The sequence below is a fragment of the Zeugodacus cucurbitae genome, chromosome 3 (genome assembly GCF_028554725.1).
Source record: "Zeugodacus cucurbitae isolate PBARC_wt_2022May chromosome 3, idZeuCucr1.2, whole genome shotgun sequence".
NCBI lineage: Eukaryota > Metazoa > Arthropoda > Insecta > Diptera > Tephritidae > Zeugodacus > Zeugodacus cucurbitae.
The window spans coordinates 73499929-73527014 of record NC_071668.1 but is presented as its reverse complement, the minus strand read 5'-3'; the positions used below and the strand labels follow the sequence as shown (position 1 = coordinate 73527014).

The 27086-nt window shown below is 35.5% G+C and overlaps 2 protein-coding genes across 2 annotated transcripts in view; both read left to right on the top strand.

The window, feature by feature from the left end:
* Nucleotides 1-27086, top strand: part of LOC105215938 (uncharacterized) — a 276247-nt gene that overhangs the window by 159669 nt on the left and 89492 nt on the right. Inside the window, exon 8 of the mRNA XM_054227988.1 lies at nucleotides 21057-21162. Coding sequence (XP_054083963.1) covers nucleotides 21057-21162 — 106 coding nt within the window. The remainder of the gene's footprint in view (nucleotides 1-21056; nucleotides 21163-27086) is intronic.
* Nucleotides 4695-6307, top strand: Hsp23_10 (heat shock protein 27). The gene has a single exon (XM_011192834.3). It carries the CDS (start codon nucleotides 5021-5023, stop codon nucleotides 5744-5746), a length of 726 nt encoding a protein of 241 aa, XP_011191136.2. The 5' UTR covers nucleotides 4695-5020; the 3' UTR covers nucleotides 5747-6307.

The window sequence follows — 27086 nt, the reverse complement described above, 5'->3', positions numbered from 1 at the left end:
TCACCAGGCTCCTTCGAAGCACTTATCGTTAACTGAGAGTTGTATTTACAGTTAAAGTAACTACAGTACCTGGTATCTGAGAACCTTAAATTGCTTTACATATATTTATAACATAACCTCTGAGAAGAATCTTAGTAATATCTTTAACAAATTGCTTCTTCTTCTTTTTGACTTTACGGCTGATTGATTGCTACATTTAACCAACGCGATAAACTCAAAACTGTCACCTATTGCAAATAAATTGTTGGACCCCAATGTTCAATTTGTGTTTTACGACTTTTGCTGAGGGCAACGCGCATCAATAAACCGAGCGTTGAAGATGCCAATGAGATTGGCAGCAGGCATGTAAAAGGATGCGTGCATATTTTTGGAACTACTCGCTACTTACATATATATGAAAAGAAACATATTACAAAACCTTATGTAGAAAGAAGGAGAGCAAAGTAAATAATCAACCGCTGTGAATGCAAGCCGAATAAGGGCGAAACTCGTAAAATGCAGAATAAAAATTGAGCAAAAATTTATTTTATTTTATTTTTTCGAACGAAAGACTATTACTAGCTGCACTATGTATGTGTGTATGTGTGAGCGTTTGCGTGCGAATAACTGACATTTTTCTTCCGCATTACACTTTATTGGCATGCTTTGAAGTGGAGCGAACTACCGTTGAATATATTCATGCCGCATGCTGTAGCCGTAGTCGTTGCTACTGCATCTTTATTCAACCGCAAAGCTCAGCCACTGAACTCAGTCATGGTGCAGCTGTGACCACACACAGATTTCTGCTATAGTCAATGTGTTCAATTTGAGGCACAGATTTATTCTTAACTTGCATTTCTTTAACATTATTCAATGGCAAACAAAATAAAATGTGTACATACTTGGCTACTTGCTTTGATGTGGCAGACATTCTGAAAGTGGGTCAAAGGGTTAACATAAAGTGTGGTCATTTGCTATGCTACACATTATTGCATTGCATGAAAGGAATGATCATAAAATATAGAAAACTCAAAGTTATTGAAGAGTAAGGGAATATCATATAAGAACTAGAACTAGAAGAAACAGTAAATGTGACCTCTTGAAGGTCTTCAATATAGTTCAAAATGTCTTTCTTGCATCGATCATTATAACTTTTGTTGAACTTAGGATTAAGTTAAATCTCAAGCACTTCATATTTGGTCTTCTTTGCGACAGAATTATCCTTGCGGTGTGGAACGGTGTATACATGATGACCTTGCAAATAAAGGTACTTCTGTGTCTCATCATCGTCAGACATCGGAAATCTTGACAGGTTTATTCATTGGCGAAGTTAACCAATTGGCTTTGGCGAGTCTAAATAAAAAGTAGTCAAGTCTCCACAACAAAATTTGTCTTTCCCTAGTTAGAGGTTTTTCTGATACCGCGATGTGCCTAAAAACTTGATGAGAGCTAACTGCCGAAGTTAACTGGTCGGCTGTGGCAAGTCTAATACTGAAAGACTTTGAACATCTGCTTTCAGACATACAGGATAAAGGCTCGAAATCAGTCGTCTTAGCTATTTTATGATCATTTTAAGACACTTCTTAGACACATTAGAGTCTAAACCAATTTTTGCGAATATTATTCAAAGAGATAGACACCACTCGATCGGAACATTTAAAATCGTCGAATTCCTCAACGTCAATTTCGTGCCCTTATATTAGGTCTACAACTTTGCTTCCGCCGTTTTCCAATAGATGTCTCTAGGGTCAAGCACTGGTCGATTAAATCGTTTTATATCGATCTTGGACATTTGTGTCAACATTAACCTAACAAAATATTTGTAGAGATCTGTTTGCATCCCAAACTAATTCTCAACTGAAAATGTCACTTGAGCCGAATTCTCGACATTTGCGGGATTTTTTTTTTTTTAATTCTAAGAAAGTGCGGCTGAGGCTCATCGACATTTGTAACCGTTTTTATACAAAAAAAGAACTTGAATTTACAAAAAAAACGGCGGAAACAAAGTTTACATTATATTATTTAAGTGTGATTTCAAAAATAAATTTTCTGCCAATTCTTCTTGGGTTTGAAACGCATATTGGTCGAGTAATGCTTCCAATTCAACATCTTCGAAAATCTTCTGCCTTCCAATACCATACCGGTCTTCGACTTCATAATCACCATTCTTAAAACGTTGAAACCATTCGCAACATGTTCTTTCACTTAGGACAGCCTCACCGTACGTATCCGAAAGCATTCGATGAGCCTCAGCCGCACTTTTCTTGGAATTAAAAAAGAAAAGCAAAATTTCCCGCAAATGTCGAGAGTTCGGCTCGAAAAGTGACATTTTCAGTTGAGATTAAGTTTGGGATGCAAACAGATCTCTACAAATATTTTGTTGGGTAAATGTTAACATAAATGTCCAAGATCGATATAAAACGATTTAATCGAATTAATCGACCAGAAGCAAAGTTGTAGACTATATATAATAAACATAAAACAAATTTTTTCTATCTCCTGCCTTAAAACATGAACTTCTTAGTTATTTTTACACATTTCAAAGTTCACTTTTTTACCAGTTTTTTTATTTATTATAATTTCCACTTTGTTTTCATAATTCTCATCAACTTATTTACTCTGCTGCATTGCCAATATTGCATAAGTGCGCCCAGCTGTCGCCAAGCAGTTTGCAAATAAATAGCATCCAAGCATTTAATCTAATTTTCGTTCCATCATTTAAGTGTCTATACGTCTGATAGCTCTGTATATTAGTTCACACAAAGGGTGACGCCATCACAACAACAATTTTATACTTTTCCTAACTCGTTTTACTTGCTTTGTTTCCGCTTTACAATGTTTTATTGCATTTAAAATGCTTCTTGTACATATATAAATTTTACAACAAAACCTCCAACATTTCCAGCGACCTCCGTGCCATTACCTTTCACCCAGTATATATGTACATATGTACAATATGTTGCATGCCACCACATATCAGCCAGTATTCCCTTTCTTCATTTTCGCCTAATACTTCTAGCGCTGCAACGAGTGCTCTTCCCTTGCCTGGTTTTTTCGCTATCTCATAAGGTCACGAATTTCATTAGTTACACTTCCGCGGCGAAAGTTAAGCGTGTAAATTCACTACACGAAAAGATGAGCGCAAAGCTCACAGGAGCGTTTCGCTTACCACAATGCTATTACGTACTACTTACATGCTCACATGCCTTCGAACTGTAGCGCATATTGTAGTTGCCCACTGGGAGTGGTGCAAAGCGTACACGGCACGTGGCTTAGTAATATAGACAGCGCAAAATCTAGCGGTAGTCAGTTATGTGAATCCTTAGAGTACTCATACGCCATGTAGCGCCACAAGAGTGCATATCAATTTAGTGTACAGATATGTAGCTTGGCTCTATTGGTATTTGTGCGATATCTGATTGTGTTTATATGAGTGTATATACCCGTTTGGTAGACAGGAAACATAAGCGCTGAACTGTCACGGCCCACTGAGCAAAGTTAAACGCTGTTAAGTTTGTTGTGCTTGTTATTCCGAAATTCGATTATTGATCAAACAATGGAACGCGGAAATGTGCAGATACAAATGTCGGTAGTTACATGCATGTGCAATGACGTTCACATTTACATTTGAAATTCATGTAGTAACGAAATAATAGCAAGCTACTAGAATGGTCTTCACTCAAAGCCTTTATACATATCTAGCTCAAACGGAGAGAAAACTCAAATATAGAAAGCTTCACTCAATCTATTTTTATTAGAATCTGTGTCAAAACTACAATAAAATTTAAGTCCACAAACTCAAATCTTGAATAAAATTTTTACACTCCACTAATCTGAGACCATCAACCTCATAATCAATATAAAACTCAACTTTAAATTCAACATTAACCCCAAAATCTAAGTTTACCCAAAAATTTTCAACGTCAACTGATACACACATACACACATTCTCACTCTCACATCCCTTTCTCAATCTCAACCTCAACCTCAACCTCAACCTCAACCTCAACCTCAACCTCAACCTCAACCTCAACCTCAACCTCAACCTCAACCTCAACCTCAACCTCAACCTCAACCTCAACCTCAACCTCAACCTCAACCTCAACCTCAACCTCAACCTCAAACTCAATCTCAATCTCTATCTTAATTTCAATATTAATCTCCATCTTATTTTCAATCTCAAACTCAATATCAATTTCAATCTCAATCTCAATCACAATCTCAATATCAATCTCAACTACAATCTTAATTTCGATCTCAATCTCAATACCAATATCAAACTCACACTCAATCTAAATATGAACCTCAATCTCAGACCTAAACCCTAAACCCAATTTTACCTTAATATTAAATATAACTTCAAAAACATTCTCCATCATCAATCATTTTGGCTTAAGTATCAATATCTACTTCAACTTTGAACTCAACATCGAACTCAATTTCGACCTCGACTCTAAAATGCAAACTCCGAGACTTAATATAACTCAAATTCCAACGTAAAACTCAATTTTTCTAGTACCAACCTGATTTATCGCTGTTTACTTTCGCCTTAGTTACGACATAATTAGCATCAGCGTTGACTAGTAAACAGTAGGTACTTAAGTTTCGTGCTGCCTCAACCTCAAACAAGTTTACCCCTTCACCTAACAACGTTACATTTTTGCATAAGTAGATAACTAGAATGTAGAATAATGAATGCTTGCTTGGCATGAAATTCACCTCGAATTCCGGCGCATAGTTTGTGCGAAGGCGAAGGCTTCATTGCCAATTGTTTAGCGCGCACTCAAATCAGTACGAACTTGGCACGAGCCGTGAGCGGTGGTGACAACACTTTTTTTGGTGGCACATCCAAAAAATTCTGGTTGTCTCCGCATAACGGCAACCACAAATACACAAGCGAAACTTAAAAACAAAAACGAAAAAACAGCACGAAACGACATCGGCAACGATAGAATAACACGATAACGACGACGTTAATGCCGACGCGCAGCGAGGCGTAAAACGTGCGATAACAACAACTGAACGAAACGAAGACGACAACATGCCCGTACATTGGGACTACGATTGGGATTGGCCGCACGATCACTTCTGGCACTGGCCGTCGACACGCCTGGGCTGGCCCTTCGATAGTTTCAGCTATCACGCCAGGTGTCCGACATCGCGTCGCTGGAAGTCGACCTTCGCACACCGCGACTACGATGTGGATGTGTGCGCACGTGACTGGCATATGCATCACTGGTCGGACGATGGCCCGTGGTGTCATCGCTCGTGTTTGGCCAGTCGTACGTCCATCGAGACGGGCGATGAGCCGGACAGCAATGGCAAGGGCACCTTTAAGGTTGTCATCGATGTGCATCACTTCCGTGATGACGAACTCGTTTTGAAGGTGCGCAACAATGACACCGTCATTTTGACGGGCAAACAAAAGGACGATCGCGGTGAGAAGAGTAAATTCTGCATTACACGTGAATTTACGCGCAAATATAAATTGCCACGGAATTACGATGCCACTTTGGCCAAGGCAACACGTTCCACCGATGGCATTCTGACAATTATAGTGCCACCGCCACCACCGTTGGACGACTTGGAGCGCTTGGTGGATATCGAGCCGACTGGCGCTTACTTCGGCACCACTGCCACTGAAACGGAGAAAGACGCAAAGGCGATTGAGAATGGCGCAGAGAATGCGGAGTCGGCTGAGGAGCACGATACTGCTGGTGATAAATCAAAGAAAGCGCGTTTCGATTCCACGGACGAGTCAAAATGAAACGCAACCCATGCTGCTGCCGCTTACACTGGCGCAAAATGGCGTGGTAACTTCAAGCGGCGCTTCAAGGAATTTTGGTCGAAAAAACGGTGTATTACCAAGCAAGATTATAAAGCGATGTGTTAGTGAGCAGCGGCGGTGATGGTTTAGTGGTATTAAATTTTTCGCAAATGCGAAATTCAACGTGAAAGGAAAAAGAAAAAATTTAAAGTCTCGACCTTTAACTTAAACTATGCACAGTGTTCTTTAAATCACCCTTGTATGAATCTAGTAAATATCTCTGTGGCACTAAGGTAGCTAACACCAGCCAAGCGCTGTAATCTAACTTAAATATTCTATTTAGTGAAATCTTAATTACGTACTATATACTACAACTACTTTAACGGAAATACAATGATGCTATAAAAATACTTAACTTACGTCTTAGTTTCTAGTCTAATATACTATCGGTCTCTCAAAAAGAAAAAAACTTAAAATTATAACATCTAGTGCTAATTAATAACAAAATAAATCAATAAAAAAATAAATAAAAATTGGTGCTTAGAGAACCTCTAAGAACACGAGAACAAAGCTTGAGTTGTTATTGCTGGCGAAAAAGAATTATATTATGGAAGGTTCAACTATTTTCAAATGCTGCCCCTACAAATTTCTATCTGGGATTTACTGGTACTATTCGAAGGAATAACAGACATTGAAATTGTTTACATATTTGTTTCGTGAATGTAACTAAATATTAATAACTGGGATTTTCAGTTCTGCTCTCTCCTCGAAAATTAGTTATATAAAAATAACCAACTTATCCAGCACCAGAAAGTGTAGGAATGTGATTTTAATGTGAAATGACCTCTTGCAGAGGTCGGATAGTAAAGCGGCGCGCTCCAGGCTGTTGGAGGAATGCCAGTCCTCGCTATCAGTTGCATCGGATCACTTAGCCATCAGACTAGTTTGGGTGCCTGGCCACAGCGGGAATTGCAGGGCTGATGAGCTTGCTAGACTAAGCTCGTCGGTCTTACCTACAGTGTAATGGGAACAAGGAGGACCACCACTGTCCTCTTGCAAATTTTTTTTTTTGGATGAATGGTTCTCAGCTGAACTGAGCAAGCGCTGAACAATCACTAGCACTTGTTCTGTCGCTAGATCCTTCTGACTCATAGTATATCGCATGAAGCCAAGGGCACTGTACGCACTCAGTAAGGTCTATCTTCCTCTAGTCATAGGAGTTCTAGGTAGGTAGATAGCGTTGGACAGTCACTAGCACTTGTTTTGTCGATGGATCCTTCTGACCCAAAGTATATCGCAAGAGGTCAAGAGCATTCTTCGCCCTCAGTAAGGTATATCTTTCCCTAGTCATCGGAGTTCTATGTAGATAGGTAGGTATAGTAGATGCCGCAGGGAAATAATTTCTAACTGGCCTTTGAATGTCCGCCTTTGCGAGATCTATTATAACTTTTTTGTGCATACTCGCGAATTAGCAGATATTAAAGTAAAAAAAACTTATGCAGATTTATGGTAGGTTCTAAGCGGTTTGTCGATTCTTAAATTTAAGCCAGGGCGTTAATTGTTTGGCTTAACAAAGGACAGTACTCAATAGTCTAAGTGTGTTTCCTATGGGAACAGCCATCGAACGTAACCGAACCTAACATAACCTAACCTATTACCTCATACCTATTGGTATTCTATGTTTATATGATTTTGTTTATTCGATTTCTTACTCCATTAAAAACATGACAAATTGAATGCTGATTATGATTGCGAACAAAAATTATGCTTGAAAACCATTCCAACAGCTACCATAGTACGGAGGCTTTTCATATCTTCTTTGGAACCGACTCAATAGTTTTGATTTGATTTGAGAGCTAAGGGGATGCCATTGATATTAGAGATGGCCTACTAATTTTTCTGATTTTCCTATTTTTTTAATATTTCCTTTTCACGAAACTCTAATATGCACTTAGAAATAGGATCTTAATTTGAGAAAGGTTTATCATCTGTAACCTGATTGAGTCGATTTTTGGTAAAGCAAAAACCCACACTTTTAGCAGATATCTATATTGAAAATAACAAAGTGGATATTTATAATTCAATATTTTTTTTTAATTTTCATTTTAAATCGAGCAACTAATTGGAAGGGATCAAATAAGAGTGTCTATAATATTTCTGGGATCAATAAGCTGACAAATTTCGTCTATCATTAGACAAGCATGCCTGAATGACCCACAACTTCCTCACCTACCCTAATTGCTCGATAAAAACACATTATTTATCATCCACTCGTAAACTTCACATAAATTAAAAAAAACTCTAAAATTACCTTCTACAACAATAAACCGCATAATATTGTAATTTTGGTCGAAAATATAAAAAATATCACCTAAAATATCATATTCGCCAGAGCGCGCCATCTACATTCTGACTGCCTTATCTCCCAAATTTTATGCGAGCATAGAACTGTGTGTGTGCAGTATATAATTTTTTACGGCTGCACTGTTGTTAACACATACGCCACCTGGCTGTTATGGTGGTGGCATGTTGTTTACGAGCACGCACATAATAAAGCGTGTGGCAATTGCAAGCGACATTCTTAGAATATGACGCACCCACAAAGGCTCACATATATACTTGTGATAAAAGTCCAGTTGATACAGTGCATTCGAAGTAAGTAGACTCCGCAGAGCGGCTGCTGTGGTTGCTCTTCGTTGTCTGGAATACAAACTCATGCCGGCAGAAGATGGCGGACACAAGCAAAAAGAAAAAAAATATCAAAATGCAATATTTTGATGCTGAATGTGCTTTTTTTACGATTTGTTGCGTCAGAGCAATTGTTGTTGACGACGAGGTCGTTTACTCCTTGACGCTTACAAATATTAGCAAGTTTATTGCCCATCACAGGGTGTGTAACAGTGAGTATGGGTTTGACTGTGAAGAAGCATTCCACGGCTGTATGCAGTTTTTAGTATCTTATGCCTTTTTTTTCGTATGCTCCATGTACCAACGCCTCAACGTTGCATTAATAAACTGATGCGCACATTCTTTACGATTTATACACATTCCAGCATGTGTGTGAGGGAATTCATTCATTTTTTTTTGCATTTTATTGTCAAGCTGCTAACAAATTTCTCGCTATTAAATTAGGTGATGCCTAGTAAAAAATATTTATGTCAACGTGGTCTTCTGACCGTGTACCACCTACCCAGTTATGGCGTGTAAATGGGCTGTAAAAATATACGGACGTAAAAATACAGTAAATGAGTACATACATATAAACATTCGGCCACAAAGTAGATGATAAAAGTGAGAGTGACCTTAATTTTCTTTTGTCTGCAGCAGTGGCTCTTTTACTCTGGGGTTTTTCAAAGAAATCATGTGCTTTAAAAGTAAAGTCATCGGATTTTGTTCTTTCGAATTAAAGATTATAAAATAACATATTGTACTTTGTAAGCTGCGGGAAAATATTTTTTTTTATGTAAAGTCTGATAGATATTTAAGCTAATTCGAGTAATATTCAAAAAGAACTTAGCCTTTAGGAAGTATATGAATATAATTAAAGAATTTTACAGAACATCAATATTTCACAAAAATTGGCTTCAGATGAAAAGTGCTGAAATGAGGACCGTTAGGACTGGCTGACTGAATAGTTCATAAAAGTTAAATAACAGAACTGACTATACCTGCGAGTATATAAGCTTGGTATATTTGTTATCTTTGGTTCCTACAAACGACCATAAAGCCCAACGTTAATGAGACTTCCATACAAGCTCTGTTGGTTACCGTCTTATACATCAGTTCTCAGTAAATTTAGAAACACCTCGATAAGTCATAATTTGGAAGTAATCTTATAGAAGTACTCAAAGCAGTTAAGTCGAGGCTTAGAATTGTTTTGAGAAAATTTGAAATAATATTCAGGAAGTTAGAGATCATGTATATGATAATTTTAGAAAACTTATTTGGGTATCTATGGCCTAATGCACTAGTCAGGTTTTCAAAGCGAAGTGGACAGAAAAGTTCGAATCTTACTTCACGTACAATTGTTTCATGAGATATATGTATATTAGGGTGGCTCTTAGTTGTATGGAGGATAAAAAAGTTTCTGGATTCTCTGGATTCTGGATGACCCAAAACTTTGTATATACTAGTTTTTGGGCTATTCGCATATTTCTAGGGGGTGCGATCGAGAATCGGAATACTTTGGAAAATAAGGGCCACCCTAATGTATATATATACATGTTTCGCTAGAAATATCAGCATTTAGGGGTCGGGATGTGATACATCTATAACAGAACACTTAGTAACGATCTTTGTTGGAAAGGTCTTAAGCATCTTCGTATTTTATCTAAAATATAGCTGAGGACTACCGAAAATTATGTCTCAGATAAACTTGAAACGTTAAAACTGTAATCAATATGGATCAGAAGAAATTATACTATTATAGAACATTTGTTTGTATATCCTCTTTCCAGAAAGTGTCTACATTTTTCTAGGAGGAGAGGCTTCAGGTAACTTATTGGTTACCTGAACGTCCACAACTATTCTTGTATCGATTTGACTTGCCTTTGGAAATCATATTGGTCGATTAAAAAAAAATGTGAAGCTTTAAAAGCTATTCCAGTTAGTCCTATAACTCGTATGTGGAGTTCACTGGATATTTAAAGCATACCTTTTGAATGCAAGTTCATATAATTTAAAAAATTCTACAGAATTCTAGTAATTTCATTTTAAATTGTTTATATTTAAATTAACTATGAAGGTTATACTGCTGTTCATACAAAATTGTTGGGAAAATTGCATAAATATTAAAGCGAAATTTTTAACTACATTCTTTCCTGTTTTTCACTTTAAAACCCATTACAACTTCACTCTAACACATATACATATGCCTGTGTATATACACGGTCAACAATTTCAAAGCTGCTTTATTTGGCTTACAAATCATTTTCATACGAAGCAATAACCACATGCTCGCACTCAAGTGGCTCTAGTGGCCACTAAGTGCCCTAAATTATACTACAAAACACTCATTACAAGTTTTCGGGTTGGTTTAAGTGCTGCATTTATGTGAAAATTATGCAAATTCTTTGCATATATGAAAATATTTTATAATAAATTTTCACACAAAATGGCTTAATACATAGTTGGCTTTAGGTTTAGGTTTCGGTTATGTTTATGGCTAGAGGGATCAACATACATATATATGTATATGTAAAAAATTAAAATTGAAATTTACTTAAAAATTCGAAAAATATTTAATTCTTCACCAGATTATTGATTTCCTAAAGGTAAACACCTAAAAGTATGCAATGCATTGTATTTGGTCTTGCAAATCACTCCAAAAAGACAAGAAAAATTTTCGGCTAGATATTTTTCTATTTACTCCTTGAATTATCACATAATTTTACGCCAAATTGGGTTTACGTGCGCGAACATATAAATTGATTTGTCTTTTAACATAAATTTTGCTAAACACGCATAATCAAACAAAATCAGCCGCTTAACCCTCGAAAAATATGGTATTAGAGATGGCAAACCAGCAATTGCAGAAAAAGGCTTGATTAACTTTCAGTTTCGCAGCACGCAACGCACATTTGTCAAATCGTTAGCATAAACTTTAGCATATCTAGGTTATCAGCCTAAATGCATGCTACAAAAGACAAAAGACAAAAGAGCACAACATTTAGACAAAGACAAAAGACAAAAGAGCACGATTTAGTTACTCAGTATCTAACACACTACCACACTAATGCATGCATACTATCTAAAAGCGTTTGTGCGTTACTACGCCTAAAAGTAGGCAGTCAATACCAATTACGTACGCATTGTTTCATTGACGGCCGCTTCGACAGTTTGTTTTGTCTTTGTAGGGTATAGCTGCGCTGCGCTTTGCGACTGCAAAAGGTCTGCGAAATTCGTATTTGTGCAAATAGTCAACCCTCAACAACGGGTCACATGCGGAGCTGATATTTTCACATTACACTCCTTAACCGTACGGTCGCTTCAATAAACATTCGCAAGTTATTCAATTGCTTTGCTGTCTCCGTTTGTTTTCGCCCATTTCTGTACTTGTTTGTGTAAGCTGTTCTTTTTGACTTTTGTTTTGTTGTAATCAACGATAACTATGCACAGTTGAGTTTACTTTGCTGTGGATGTCTTAAATTGGGTGGTTGTTGTTGGCCTTTTGTATGAGTACCATGCAAAGATGCGTAGTTGTTAAGAGTGTCTTTTTTTCTTTTTGGAGTCATTTGGGCATTCATTTGGCAGGCAATCTACTAAACTTACGGGAAAGGCATTTTACGAACTGGTAAACTTGATGTTTGCGGCCACTTTGTGTAACTGAAGATGCATTTGTTTAGGATCCAAAAACCATTATTGGTTTCTTTTAATTCTGCTAACTTCTTTCAGACACTATAGTCCACCAGGCCACTCTTTGCAGCCCCAATGGCTGGGTGTATTAGTAATGGTCTGCTGGAGGAGAGTTCAGTGGAATGAAAGAGATTGTCATTTCCGATGAGCTCTTATGAGTTACACTAGAACTGCGTTCTATCAAAAGCTTGAGCAAGAATTATTACTAAGCCAAAAGCAATGAAAAGCAATGCAGAGTCCCCGGTTTTGATCTGGGTGATAATTAGACAGAAATATTTGGAATAATATAATTTTCATTTTATCTCCAATAGTAGGAAAGACTGTGACATCGAGAAGAATAATGGTTGGGTACTTAACAACCTTGGTACAGCATCCTAGCCAGTCTGGAAACCAGAAAATATGCATATAGATATATATATATACGAGTATATGAATGTGAAGGGTCCTATCTTAAATTCATTTGGCCTTTAAGCTTTGCTTAGCTTCGCTGGGAGATTTGAATGATTTTTTAGAATGAAACCAGATTTGATAACTCCTAGATTTTCCTCATGGAAATTTATAAAATAATAGAATTTTAAAAATAATAAAATTAGTTCTGAAGACGGTCTAACTAGGTAAGTCCAAATTGCTTTGTTTGATTACAAATTATCCCAAAAAAGGTCACATAGAGCATCAAAAATTGTTGATTTCATTCATAATCGATATTGATTTCATTACAGCGAATTCCCACAGTTTCTGTAAAGTGAAATCCTCCTAAAGGTATGCTTCAAATTTCATCAAACATGCGATATAGTGAATACCCTTAGTAGAAACATATTCCTACTACATATACAATACACCTAGGACAAAAAATTTATCAATATGATATTACAACAATCCATGACTGGGTTACAAGGCTGTCAACCATGACAAACTACACTATTTTTGCATAAATTGTAAGAATAACGAACAGCCAGCGCACACCATGCCATACATAACCTCATAGGGACATCTCTGCATATGTATATATGAGCGTGCCAACAAATTGTATATTGTTGCAAAATTGTGCTAATGTGATTTTGTGTGCCTTGATTTTGTGTACGACATGTAAACAATGGCGTAGTGTTGCCGCGGTGACACAATAAAGCGTCGTTCAAGTAGCGCACCCTATAAGTTTTTGTTGTTGTTGCGTTTGTTGAGTAGTTTACAATGCTATATGTTTTGGCCTGCTGCTCGCTTGCTGCGCGTGTTTGCATAAATACATTTTGCAAATTTTTCTTCTTGCTGCTCCGTTCGATTATCATTACACAGGAAATTGCATATTTTCGGGCGCATGCTATCGATTTGCATAAATCAAAATCATTTTCATGAATTCGATAATTTTGCTTGCTCATAATAAACCTTTTGTGCTGTTAGGTTATGGTGAAAGCTTTTGAATGATGCCCTAGAAAAAGAAATTGGTTGGTGCTTGCTTATTTTGTGGTCTTTTTTGTTGGTGATGATGGATTTTCTAAGATTTATGAAATGTTGATGTGCGATAATGTAGGAAAATTGTAGCGTATATTTATTGTGGTCATACAATTTGCGGTTAATAAGGTTAATATGGGTTCAAAGTAATTTGAGCTAAAGAGGTTAATTTTTTTACATGAGAAAAAAATTAGAAAGAAAAATATTTTTATTAAAATTTTTAATTTTAAAATATTTTATTCAATTAAATTTTTTTTTATATTAAAATATTTTGTTACTGGTTTAGTAAAATTAAAATAGTAAAAAAATTTTGTAAAATAAGAAAAAAAAACATTATATAAAAAATATTTTTATTCAGTTTTTTATTTAGAAATGTTTTTGTTTGATGTTTTTATGAAAAATATTTAAAACAAGTAAGGAGAGGATAAGTTCGGGTGCAACCGAACATTTTATATTTTTTATTTAAGATAACACACAATTTGACCCAATTTGAAAATCCTATAGTTAGGTATATGAGAGCTGGGGGAAGTTATGACCTGATTTTAACCATTTCTGATACAGAGACACACTATTAGAAGAAAATGATTTCCTCTGAAATAAATTGAGATAACTGAGAAATTTACCGATATTTTCGGTGAAAAATTACCCTTAGGCGCTGAGTTCAACTTGTTCGATATCTGGGGCTTTGAAAAGTTATAGTCCGTTTTCGACAATTTTTTCACAAGTGAAGCCAGAGATGATATGTACCATTTGTGGAAAAATCTATTCCGCTATCTTCATTGGTTCCTTGTGTATACATTATAAAGTGAAGGAATAAGATGGAATTCAAAATTGAGTTATATGGAAGGTAGTCGTGGTTGTTAACCGATTTCATCCGTTTTTCACACGTGTTATCAGGGTGTCAAGAAAGTGTTACATACCGAATTTCATTGAAATCTGTCGAGTAGTTCCTCAGATATGGTTTTTGACCCATAAGTGGGAGCCCATTTTCCATTTTGTAAAAACATCCGAGTGCAGCTTCTTTTTCGTAGTGAGTTAACGCACTTTTAGTAATTTTTAACCTAACCTTTGTATGGGAGGTGAGCGTGGTTATTATCAGATTTCTTTCATTTTTGGACTGTATGAACAAGTAGCTAAAAACACGACTGCAGAAAGTTTGGATTATATAGCTGTATTAGGTTGCGAGATATGTGCAAAAAACCTATTTGGGGGCGAGGCCACGCCCACTTCCCCAAAAAATTACATCCCAATATGGCACTTCATAGTGCGATCCTTCATGCCAAATTTATTTCCATAGCTTTATTTATGGCTTAGTTATGCCACTTTATGTGTTTTCGGTTTTCGCCATTTTGTGGGCGTGGCAGTGGTCCGATTCTGTCCGAAAGCAACCTTCCTATGATGCCAAGAAAAAAGTGTGCCAAGTTTCATCAAGATATCTTAATTTTTACTCAAGTTACAGCTTGCTCAGACGGACGGACGGACAGACAGATATCCGGATTTTGACTCGTTTCGTCGCCCTGATCACTTTGGTATATATAACCCTATATCTAAGTCATAAGCATGTTTTGAGTGTTACAAACATGTTTGTTATGTGAACAAAACTAAAGGGTGATTTTTTAAGAGCTTGATAACTTTAAAAAAAAAAAAAACGCATAAAATTTGCAAAATCTCATCGGTTCTTTATTTGAAACGTTAGATTGGTTCATGACATTTACTTTTTGAAGATAATTTCATTTAAATGTTGACCGCGGCTGCGTCTTAGGTGGTCCATTCGGAAAGTCCAATTTTGGGCAACTTTTTCGAGCATTTCGGCCGGAATAGCCCGAATTTCTTCGGAAATGTTGTCTTCCAAAGCTGGAATAGTTGCTGGCTTATTTCTGTAGACTTTAGACTTGACGTAGCCCCACAAAAAATAGTCTAAAGGCGTTAAATCGCATGATCTTGGTGGCCAACTTACGGGTCCATTTCTTGAGATGAATTGTTCTCCGAAGTTTTCCCTCAAAATGGCCATAGAATCGCGAGCTGTGTGGCATGTAGCGCCATCTTGTTGAAACCACATGTCAACCAAGTTCAGTTCTTCCATTTTTGGCAACAAAAAGTTTGTTAGCATCGAACGATAGCGATCGCCATTCACCGTAACGTAACCACACCAAACCACACCAAACAGTGCATTTTTCGGGATGCATGGGCAGTTCTTGAACGGCTTCTGGTTGCTCTTCACCCCAAATGCGGCAATTTTGCTTATTTACGTAGCCATTCAACCAGAAATGAGCCTCATCGCTGAACAAAATTTGTCGATAAAAAAGCGGATTTCACATTTCGAACCGAACACTGATTTTGGTAATAAAATTCAATGATTTGCAAGCGTTGCTCGTTAGTAAGTCTATTCATGATGAAATGTCAAAGCATACTGAGCATCTTTCTCTTTGACACCATGTCTGAAATCCCACGTGATCTGTCAAATACTAATGCATGAAAATCCTAACCTCAAAAAAATCACCCGTTATAATACTCGCTTAGCAACTTTGTTGCTAGCAACTTTGCGGCAAGAGTATAAAAATACACTATTTTTTTTATTAGAAAAAAAAATAATTTAAAAAAATTAAATTTTATTTTTTTTTTTTTGTTTTTTGTTTTTTTATTCAAAATTTTTTCTATATTTTTTTAAGAAATATGTCCACAAAGAGATGCACACAACAGCAATAAAGCTGCATAAAATATTATTATTATTAAGTATCTGCAAATATTAAACTTCACCTGCAAATACTTAAGTCAAAGTCACAGCAAGCGCCAAACTCCAGCAACCGTATCAAGCAAAGCATAAGTTCAAGTCAGCTCAAGCAGCTAAGCGCTTTATTGTGCATATGAGCAGCTTTAATAAATAGAAAAACATTTATTTAGTCACATGTTAAAGCTGCATACAAATTACCTGTCATAAATCATAAGAACATGACCCTGATTGCTTTGCACACACCCACACACACGCATGCATATACAGGTGCATCAGTGTTAGTGCGCACTAAGAAAAATATATAAATAACTGCACATAAATACTACAGCAATTGCTATAAAATTGTCTGCGCATGAAATCTTGAGCTGCAGTTGCACAAACACCCTCTTATATACACCCATACGTACATATGTATGTACTCGTACTTGAGCTCATAACTCAAAATCACTGCCAGATTGTGAATGCAAAATAAAATAAATGTCATATATTCATAAATTATTATAACATTCACGTTCAGCGTTTAAAATATGCTCGCTCTTTAGACATAACTACAGTATAACACACACATTTCTCCAATAATATACATACAAATATACAGGTTGTTGTTATAAAAATCTCATTCGCAGCAGCTGTAAGTTGACTACTGCTTTCACAATATAAATATTTATAAAGAAAGCCAGTGCCGTTGAGTGCGTAAACATTTAATGCACACTCAATATTAATATTCATATAAAATTTCTATTATTTACACAATGCGGGCGCGTGAGTGTGTTTGTGTGTATTTTATGCGTATTTAATAACTTAATAAAAATCAACTTTAGTTGTATATAAATATTATGGATGTGTTTATTTATGCATAACATATATATAAAATGCTGGTAGAATGATATATTTATTAAAAAGGTTAATAGAAAGGTTAAGAATGCTACTAGTCATCAGCAGAGACAGCTTGTCATATGCTAGATACTGTATGCAGCCGTTTTTAATAAAAACATTTTTATAGGGTATTTTTTCATATCCCAATAATCTTAAGCAGTTTCTGCACAAAACTCCTAAGTCTCATGCAATTTTAACTAAGTTTCCAAATAGTGAAAATATGATCTTTTATACCAGTGTTATTACTGATTAAGAATACGATATTTCTCATATGTTATCATATTATTTATTCGGGTTAGATTTAGAATCTTTAAACAGGAGAAAATTTCTTCAACAACAGAAAATATGTAAATCAAATTTCTCTCTTCATACAAAATTGTGTACAAAATGTCTGCTCCATTCTACAGAAGTTTTAAGGCAGTAGTCTGCTTTACAGGCTTCAAAAAATCGATTTGTTTTGTTCTGTTTTAAATCTCTTCCAAAACTATCCCAGAATATGTCTTTAAAATTCCAGAAGCCAATTCAACATATTTTCGAAGCTAGAGCAGTTTTAGTGGCCGAGCGTTGAGCAGGTGCGAATGCTCAGGCAGACTTTTAAAGCGCGTTTTCTCGAGTTTTCATTTTCACGAGTGTTAGAAAACGGTGCCGGCGATAGCAAAAGGAATATATGTCCGATCGAAAAAAAACCAAAGTGATCTAGCTTCAGTATTAAATTATCTTCTATTTGAACTAAACAAGTTGGACAAAAGTATTATTTAAACTACTTGTTTTGCAACTTAAAGTCAATTTTTTTTCTTAAAAAAGTGATTTTTTTTTTCAAACTTCAAAAAAATGGAATTTTATAACTTCTTCGGTATTTTTTTAGTTCATAAAGAAAAGAAACTTATAAAAATTAAAAAAAAAAAAATTGGTTCGACTGTTTCAGATGCATCGCAAGACCTCCATCACCGGCACCGATTTACAAGGCGCTCCAGAAAAATACTTATAACTTTGCTAAAATTTCAATATTTTTTAATAATAAATATTGCTTTTTAAGCCTTAAATATAGTACACTATCGTCTCGGCTTCTAAAGCAGACTACTGCTTTAAAACACCAAACTATTAATTCAATAGAAAGAAGGTCAAAATCCATTGGTCTAACTCTTTAGGCTTGTCAAGTAACGAACACGAACTTTATTTCTTATTCGTGGTACCGAATTTCTTATGTGACGAACTCTCAATCTCAGCTGTTACTACTTCAAATCAGATCCGCCCATAATATCTTGGAAAATGCCGATTTTTTATTGTAAAATTTATTAGTTTGTTGGGGGCTTCACAGTACGATAAACTGGAAGAGATGTCGTTAGTGAAACCACATCACCTTTTGAAATTGGCGTCAAGCGCAGGCACCTTAAAGGCTGATTATTTCACATTGACTACGTGACGGAACACCATCTGGTATCGCGAAGGACCAAAATCGGTCGATGTGTGGTTTATTGGCCTACCAGCTTTACCTAACCTAACATATTAGATTCTTTTAAAGTCTCTCTCAGCGTTCAAATGAACTACCCTAATTTCATACAAATATAATAATAAACAAGCATTAACTTAACCCTCTCGCTAAAGCAATCTTTCGTAAGGACACATGCGAGTATTTGTACTATTTAAAAATAAATATTTCACCTGACTGATTTGGTTTTCTTAAATCCACTTGTATCCATATGTATGTGCATATTTTATAGCATGCAATATACATAGTACTTGCATGATGATATTTACGCTCGTCAATAAAACGAACTTGAGTGCCACTTGAACTCTGAGCTCAGCAGCAAAAAAATATATGATACGGTGAATGCATTTGACAAATCTATTATACAGAAATATGCTGAAGAATATTTACTTACTTACATATTATATGCTATTAATATTTCTATGCGTGTACTCTATACATGTATATATGCCCATTGACAGACATGTTTACAGTCTTAATAATTCATTCCCATTCAAATGACAGCACTGTCAGATCATGTTGTATATTGAAAGTCAAGAATTTAGTAAATAACATAAATTTTCAACCAAAAATAAAATATTAAATAAATTGTTCAGTCTGCTGAGAAGATTTGGTATATGCATACATATGTAATTAATATAATATAAATATTTTCTTCAGCACTACTGTTGATGCTATGCCATTTTAAGAATATTATTTTTTTCGTGTTCAAATCTACGGCGTTTGAGTCACTATAAAAATAGAATTAATAAAATATTTTTTTTTTATTTTTATTTATTCGTAGGGTTCATATTTTTGATCACATTTATTACGCATAACTTTTGGAGCTTTCAAAAAAAATTGCATGAGATAAATTATTAAAATAGCATGCGATAAAATTATAAAATATAAAATATGAAAAACTGCCATAAATATTATTTTCACTTGAAATGTAAATTCTTTGAAGTTTTTGGTATAATATTGATAACATGAGAGCAAAAAAGCTTTTATTTATTTCGGAAAACCATGAAAGCTCATTTGACAAATAATTTCCTCGAGTCTCATAATTATAATCAACAATTGCTCCTCATCAGCTTATTAATGCATTAATCTTGACTGAATATATGAAGTTATGTATCTGTATGTATATGTATATGTATGTAAGCATGTGTGTCTGACATTGTGACTACAAATTTGCATATGATTATTAATGATATGATTTTTTTTTTACAATGTAAGCTTGTAAAGTCTGCAATAAATCTGTGGCTGCTGCATCAGCGTTCCACAAAATTGTATTAGAAATCTGCAGCAGTATGTGAAACCCCCGCTTGACACATCAATTTGCAATATGTTAGTGCATACTAATGAACTTGTGCATTAAATGGGGGTTTACTTGCATTGAAGTATATGTGACAGCTGTGGCAAAGATACCCAGTGGGAAAATCGAAACTCTGTATAAAAAAATTATATTTTATTACAGAAATTGACTAAAAAATACTGAAAATTATAAGAATGAATGACAGTTGGAGATGAATTAGACTTGTCATCTCAGTGAAAAATCATTAAAAATGAAATATGTGTATTTATATAAATTATAAATTCCCGTAGAATATGAAGTATTTAATATCAGAAGTATCTGGAAAGTATATTGAATATTTTCAACATATTTCCTTGGGATGAAATATTTTTTTTTTCTAAATTTTTACTTTCATACTATCAATTTTTCCAACAGGGTATTCAGTATACGCGACATCTTCATACATACACTTCAACATTCATGAGCCATACCGCATAATTATTACCAGTTGGTGCTAGTATACCACAATGTGAAATATATATGTAAAGAAAGAAATATATATACACAGCTGCATGCATACTTATGTAAATTGTGCTGTGATATCTATGCAAAATCTATGTTAATTCGCTGCTTAGCAAGCAAATGATATGAACACGAAATTCCAGCAGGAAGTTCAAGTGCACTTTGGCATCATTTTCACCTGCGCAAAGAGAGAAAAAAATTAAAAAAAATTAAAGAACTTGTGCCACAAATGTTAATTGATGCTATGGCGCTTGTAGTTGCGATTATGAGAAAATGAAGGCGGGTGAATCAGTGTGTGACTATCAGTATTATAAACAGGTCACAGATGCACAGCTATATGGCTATTTGTGTATATAAATATATTAATGTCATACTGAAGATATAGAAGTGTAGTGTATTCAGTTAAAAAATATATATTTAGCTAGTTACTGCAGACTGATGTATTTAATTTGTAGGTCAAAGACGATGTATGTCAATGCTTAAATGACTCACTTTGCTATGATTGCTTTACGATTGAAAGCAACTTTAATACTAAAAATATCTTAAATAAAAAATCTTATATAAAAAAATCTCCCTAACCACACTCACTTTTACTTCACTTCTTTTTTTTATACAGAGAAATCTGGACCACCGTTTTACCACCGGAAACTAAAGATACATTCACTGCCATTTTGGGCATCACAAAAGCCAGCCGCATGGATGAGGGCATCTACACGTGTAAGGTAAGAAGCAGCAAAAAATGAAAAAAAAAAAGATCTTTGAAAGAACTCAGGATGACTTTCAGTGAACGAAGTACCACAAATGAATAAAAAAGTTTCACAAAAAATATCAAAGCAGCCAAACAAGCGCCGAAACAAAAAACACATTGCCGCCATTAACTTGTCTAACCATTTCCTCTCAAGAGAAAAACAACCACAAAGCTAGCGTATACAATACAATTCAGGGAATAGAAAAAGGCGAAGCAAAAAGCAGTACGCACAAAAATCAGATAGAAAATTAACTAAGCGCAGCAATTGCCAGTAAACACTTTCCGCAGCGTTGACCAGCTTCAATGTCAAGCGCTTTTACTCAGAGAGCGTTAACTGATTCCAAAGTGCGCCAAAAAGGGGTAAATCACAAAGCGTGAAGGCAAAAACAAAATGCAAAAGAAGTCAAAGAAAAAACAAAGGAAGAGCAAACAAAGTAAAAAAGAAGCAAATCTGGCGCATTGAAAGTAAAAGTGACAAAGGATAGCTAAATAGACTGTCATAAACAAATAGTAGCCATCCAAGCCACTGCTCACTAACTTTTCCTTTCTAACCTCTTTACTTATTTGCTTAGCCTCTCATTTGGCAGTACGGCTGAGCGGCTGCATCTTTTATTTCTTCCATTTCTTTATTATCCCATAGTAGCTTTTTGTTTGTTGCTTCAGCCCCTCCTGCACTTGACTATTTTTAATTAAGCAGTATTGCATTTGTACTAAGCTTTCCTTCCTGAGTTGTACTTTTTTATTTCTTTATTTTTTTATATTTTGTTTGTTGCTTTTCCTTAGTTCTCGCTCGTAATTAAATTTTTTTATTATTCAAACAGTTGCGGTTACGCCCATTCGAAATAAATTATCTACAGAAATCACTCGAAAACAAAGGCGTAGAGTTTAACATAAAGCACAAACTTGATTTATTTAATTAAATAAATTACTTTTCAATGATTGAAGATATTCAAATGTGATTAGTTAATTGAATAATAGCATTTTTTGGCGTAGTTTTCAGCTATTTGTGTGTTTAGTTGCATATGAAGTTATAAATGTTACTCATACGCAGCGTTGTACCCACGATATTTTCAAATAATTGACCCAAAAATATTGTTTTAAGCGGTTAATTTGTGTTCTGTTTGAATGTAGTTTTATGTTGACTTCAATTATCCTAATCTCCCCAACAACAAAAACTAAATTTCAATACTGTGTCTCTCAAAAATGATCACGCTATCGATAGGTACCCAATCGATGATAAAAAGCTCATAAATGTTTTGATGTTTTTTAAATAGTTTTTCTCTTAATACGAAGATTTAAACATAAGTAATATTTCTTCAAACAACAATAAATAAACCAATAATGAAAATAAATGTAAATTATGTCAGTGTGATCAATTTTGTGACTTATTGCAAACAAGGATAAAAAATAATATTGGTACTTCGTATAACCATTTTTAGAGTCTATAACGGCTTTCATTCTTCTTGCCATACTACTACATAAATTTGCGAATGTTTCTAAAATATAAACTGCACCTTAGACCATAATTCGCTCCATGTACCGACTTCGTCTGCGACCCATTTTTTAATATACCCCTCAATAGCGTTTAGGTACAGAGATTGTGGAGACCAATCTAGCGTACTAATATTATTGATCTGGAGCCATTTGCGAGTTGCCTGGAAGATGATGTCTGACCCATTTGCAGCTAAGTCACCTAAAGTGTCAAGCAAATGACTGCGCATAATCTCAAGCGTTCTTCACTTCTCGCCAACCTATCAAAAACATTGGACGTCATGCATGCCCACACCATAATGGAGCCTCCTTCAAGTTTCAGTAAAGCTTTATGCGTGGTGTGCCTCTAATTTCGCACTCTTACCTCTCCAGGTTCATCCGATCACAAACGATTTATTTGGTTTCATATTGGTAACGGTACCTTAAACACCAACGCACAAGGTTCAGTTTGACTTCAGAGCGGGTGAAAACGACACCATGGATAAGCCAGCTGGCGGAAGACCTGTGGCGACGAATACCGATCAAATCATGGAAAACATCGAGTTAGACCGGCATGAGATGGGAGTTAGTCACCAAACCATTTTAAACCATCTGCAGAAGGCAAGATATACAAAAAAGTTTGATGTTTGTGTGCGGTATGATTTAACCCAAAAAAACCTTCTGGACCGAATCAACGCCTGCGATATGCTGCTGAAACGGAACGAACTCGACCCATTTTAGAAGTGGATGGTGATTGGCGACTAAAAATGGATCAAGCAATATCAAGCGAAAATGGTCGTGATCGAAGGTCAGTGAATCGTCTCAAACAGTGGCCAAGCCGAGATTGACAGCCAGGAAGGTTTTGCTGTGTGTTTGTTGGGATTGAAAGGGAATCATCCACAATGAGCTGCTCCCATATGGCCAGACGCTTAATTCTATCATCTACTGCGAACAACTGGACCGCTTGAAGCAGGTGATCGACCAGCAGCACTGGCCAACAGGAAAGGTGTAGTGTTTCACCAGGACAACACCAGACCACACCCTTCGTTGATGACTCGTCAGAAGCTACGGTAGCTCGAATGGGAGGTTTTATTGCATCCACCATATGACTCGAACATAGCGCCAAGTGCTTACCACCTGTTCCTGTCCAAGGCGAACGCCCTTGGTGTTGTAAAGTTGAACTCAAAAGTTGCTTGTGAAAAATGACTCTCCGAGTTCTTGGGGAGTTCCTAATATAATCATGATAGTATCAATCTAACTACAGCTTCCTTATTAAGACCCTTTATTATTATAATTTCTTTTCTCAGATATATATGATACTGTGAGCTGTCTTCCATACGGTCTTTTAAGATTACATGCTTTCACTTTTTGAACATGAGAGAAATAATTTCATTTAAAAAGAATGAAAACAATCGTTTTATTTTTATTTTTTACATATTTTAGTTATACTCTTAGTCAAACATTAGCAATAGTTTCAAAGATGAGAGATATTTGCAATAAAAAATATTTACTCCTATATAGGAAAATAATGCGAAAAATTAATATTCATCCACACATATGTATAAGTAACGGTATTAGTAAATGAAAACAGTTAGTAATTTAAAAAGTCACCCCTCATCTATAAAGAATGGGTAATGTCTGCGATTAATCAAGCGAAAGTCCATACACATATGTATTCAAAACATGAAAGATTTCATAGAAAGTTGCAAGCTAAATGGAGTCGCCAGCAACCATTGTCACTTCTATTGGTTCATAAACATGACTGTCTTAGCAAGTTGTAATAAAAATGAAAGAAAAAATGCAAATAATTAAACCGAAAGGTAAGCAAATCGTTTAATATGAATACAGGAAGCAAAGCAAAGTAAATAATGAAGCATCCACAAATGTGTGTCTGTGAATATGTAAAGAGCAAACGAACAAGCGAACAAAGTAGATTGCAGACAATAAAAAACGACTTACTCCTGTTTCGCACATGTAAAAGGGAAATTCATGAATAAGACGTTGCCTCCGTCATTGTCGTAGTATTATACAGGAGTGCATGTGACATATTTGCGACGTCATTACGCTTAACATGCGGCAAGCGAAATCAAAGCATTTTTCAGCAACACAGTCGTCTCGCTGCTTTTGTATAAAAATAACAATAACATGGCGTAGCATATAAGCAAACACAATTTCAACGGATGTTGTCTTCATAAAGTTTTCTTGCCTCGGTGAGACATGCAGTTGTTGCTTACAAATTCGGTAACTTTTGTATACACATATGTACATTATACACTTCCGCTCACTTCCGTAAATATTCTTATTATTTACTTTCACCGACACGCCGTCATCAGGCACGCCAGCCAACAGCGGCAAACCCACCGCTTATTTCACACTTCACATTCCAATGTAAGCAGCGGCGGGAAAAGCAGCAGAGCAGCCAAATATAACAATACAATACAATCACTTATACCGCCAACAATAACAAAAGCTCAACAGGAAAAAAAGAGCTGCATAAAAATCAACACTGCAGCAAACAAGCAGACATAAACTGCTTTCAGCGCGCAGCTTCTGTATAACTGTAGTATACTTTTGTATATCGTAGAGAATCTGCTTAAGCAGATCAGCAGTATCTTCATATATTCATACATGTGTGCTTGAGCTATTGTTTGCTTGCATTCACTCGTTGCCGGTGTAACAACTTCTTTAGTAACTATCTTCCTCTTTACATTCTTCTCGAAACTTCCTTAGCTGCTTTTTGGCTCACTTAAATATATATACTCATACATAACATAAATACATATATATACACTCATACTTTCATATTTATGTGTTTTCATATATGCACTCGCCTCGCCCATCATCTTCTTTTAATTCACTTACTTGACGAAGCCTTCAACTTGTTTTCCTTGCGCCATCACTCACACACCACACTCTCGACAACAAGTTTATTCACTCATTCACTCCACTTACTTTCTCTGATTGTGCTATATACTCGAACACTAGCTGTGTGTTTGCATTCATATTTTAGTTTCTTCGACTGCCTTTTCTTTTGTGTACATTTGTTGTACTTCTTTGCACTTCTTACTTAATCTTTTAACACTTATATTTTTGTTCGCATACACTTGAAGGAATGTGCGCTTATGAAATAATATTGTGTTTTATGGAAGTTGGAGCTCTTGGTTTTTCGATTGTTTTTGTAGTTTGTGTTGATGTAGCGGCAGAAAACATTAACCAAAATAGTTTTAAGGAATATTTCTAGGATAAATGTATATAGAGTGAGATAAATTTAGATCTATTTTGGTTACGTAGTCTCCATTGTCGTCAGAACTCATATTTTGCGGTATCAAAATAGCTTTTCAAGATCACAAAATGCATATCATATCGCATACTGTATTTTTAGGAAAGGTAAAGCAGATCTAGAACGTATCTAGAGGTACCCTGAACACAGAACTACATACTAAGATCTTGCTCTTGTAATATATTCTATAGGTGTGTTTTTCGTCCAAAGACTTTACTATAAGTGAAAATTAATGCAACAAATCGAGGCTCTGGTAGTTGTACTCACATCTGTTGAAAGCATGAACGATAGTTAGGAACATTTTAAGTAGAAGTAATAGGCTTATTTATATCCAGCAGCGACATGTACCGTCGAGCAGCGTGAATAACAACTCGCAGACAAAGAATGTATATGTAAATACAAATCCTTATTTTTTGCAGGGTTGTAGTGAATTTCAACTTGGTTAATCGAATAAAAAGTAATGTAAAACACGGAAAGGCTAAGTTCCGCTGCAACCGAACATTTTATATTCTCGCAATGTTTTAATATAATTTTATAAAGATAACACAATTTGACTCATTTAATGGCATAAAATCCAATAGAATAACGAAAATCATCATAAATAGTATATGGGGACTGAGGTAATTCCTGAACCGATTTCACTCGCTTTCACCACCAAGATATAATAAATTGAAGACTATACGTTCACTTAATTTTATATTAATAAGGTATATGGGATCTGGGGGAAGTTATTGCCAAATTTGAAGCATTTTTGGGTACAGAGACAAACGGTTATAAGAAAAAAATTCAGAGGGAATGAATTACATTAAAATATCTTAGAGATTTAACCATATTTTCGGTAAAAAATTACCCTTAGGCACTGAGTTCTTCATGCTCGATATCAGGGGCCCATATTCCACCAAAACTGTCGAGTAGTTCCTGAGATATGGTTTTTGACCCATAAGTGGGCGACGCTACGCCCATTTTCCATTTTGTAAAAAAAAAAATATCAGTGCAGCCTCCTTCTGATTTCTTCTGTAAAATTTGGTATTTCTGACGCTTCTCGTTATTAAGTTAACCCACTTTTAGTCATTTTCAACCTAACCTTTATATGGGAGGTGGGCGTGAATGATGGCCGATTTCATTTTTAGACTGTATAAGGAAACGGC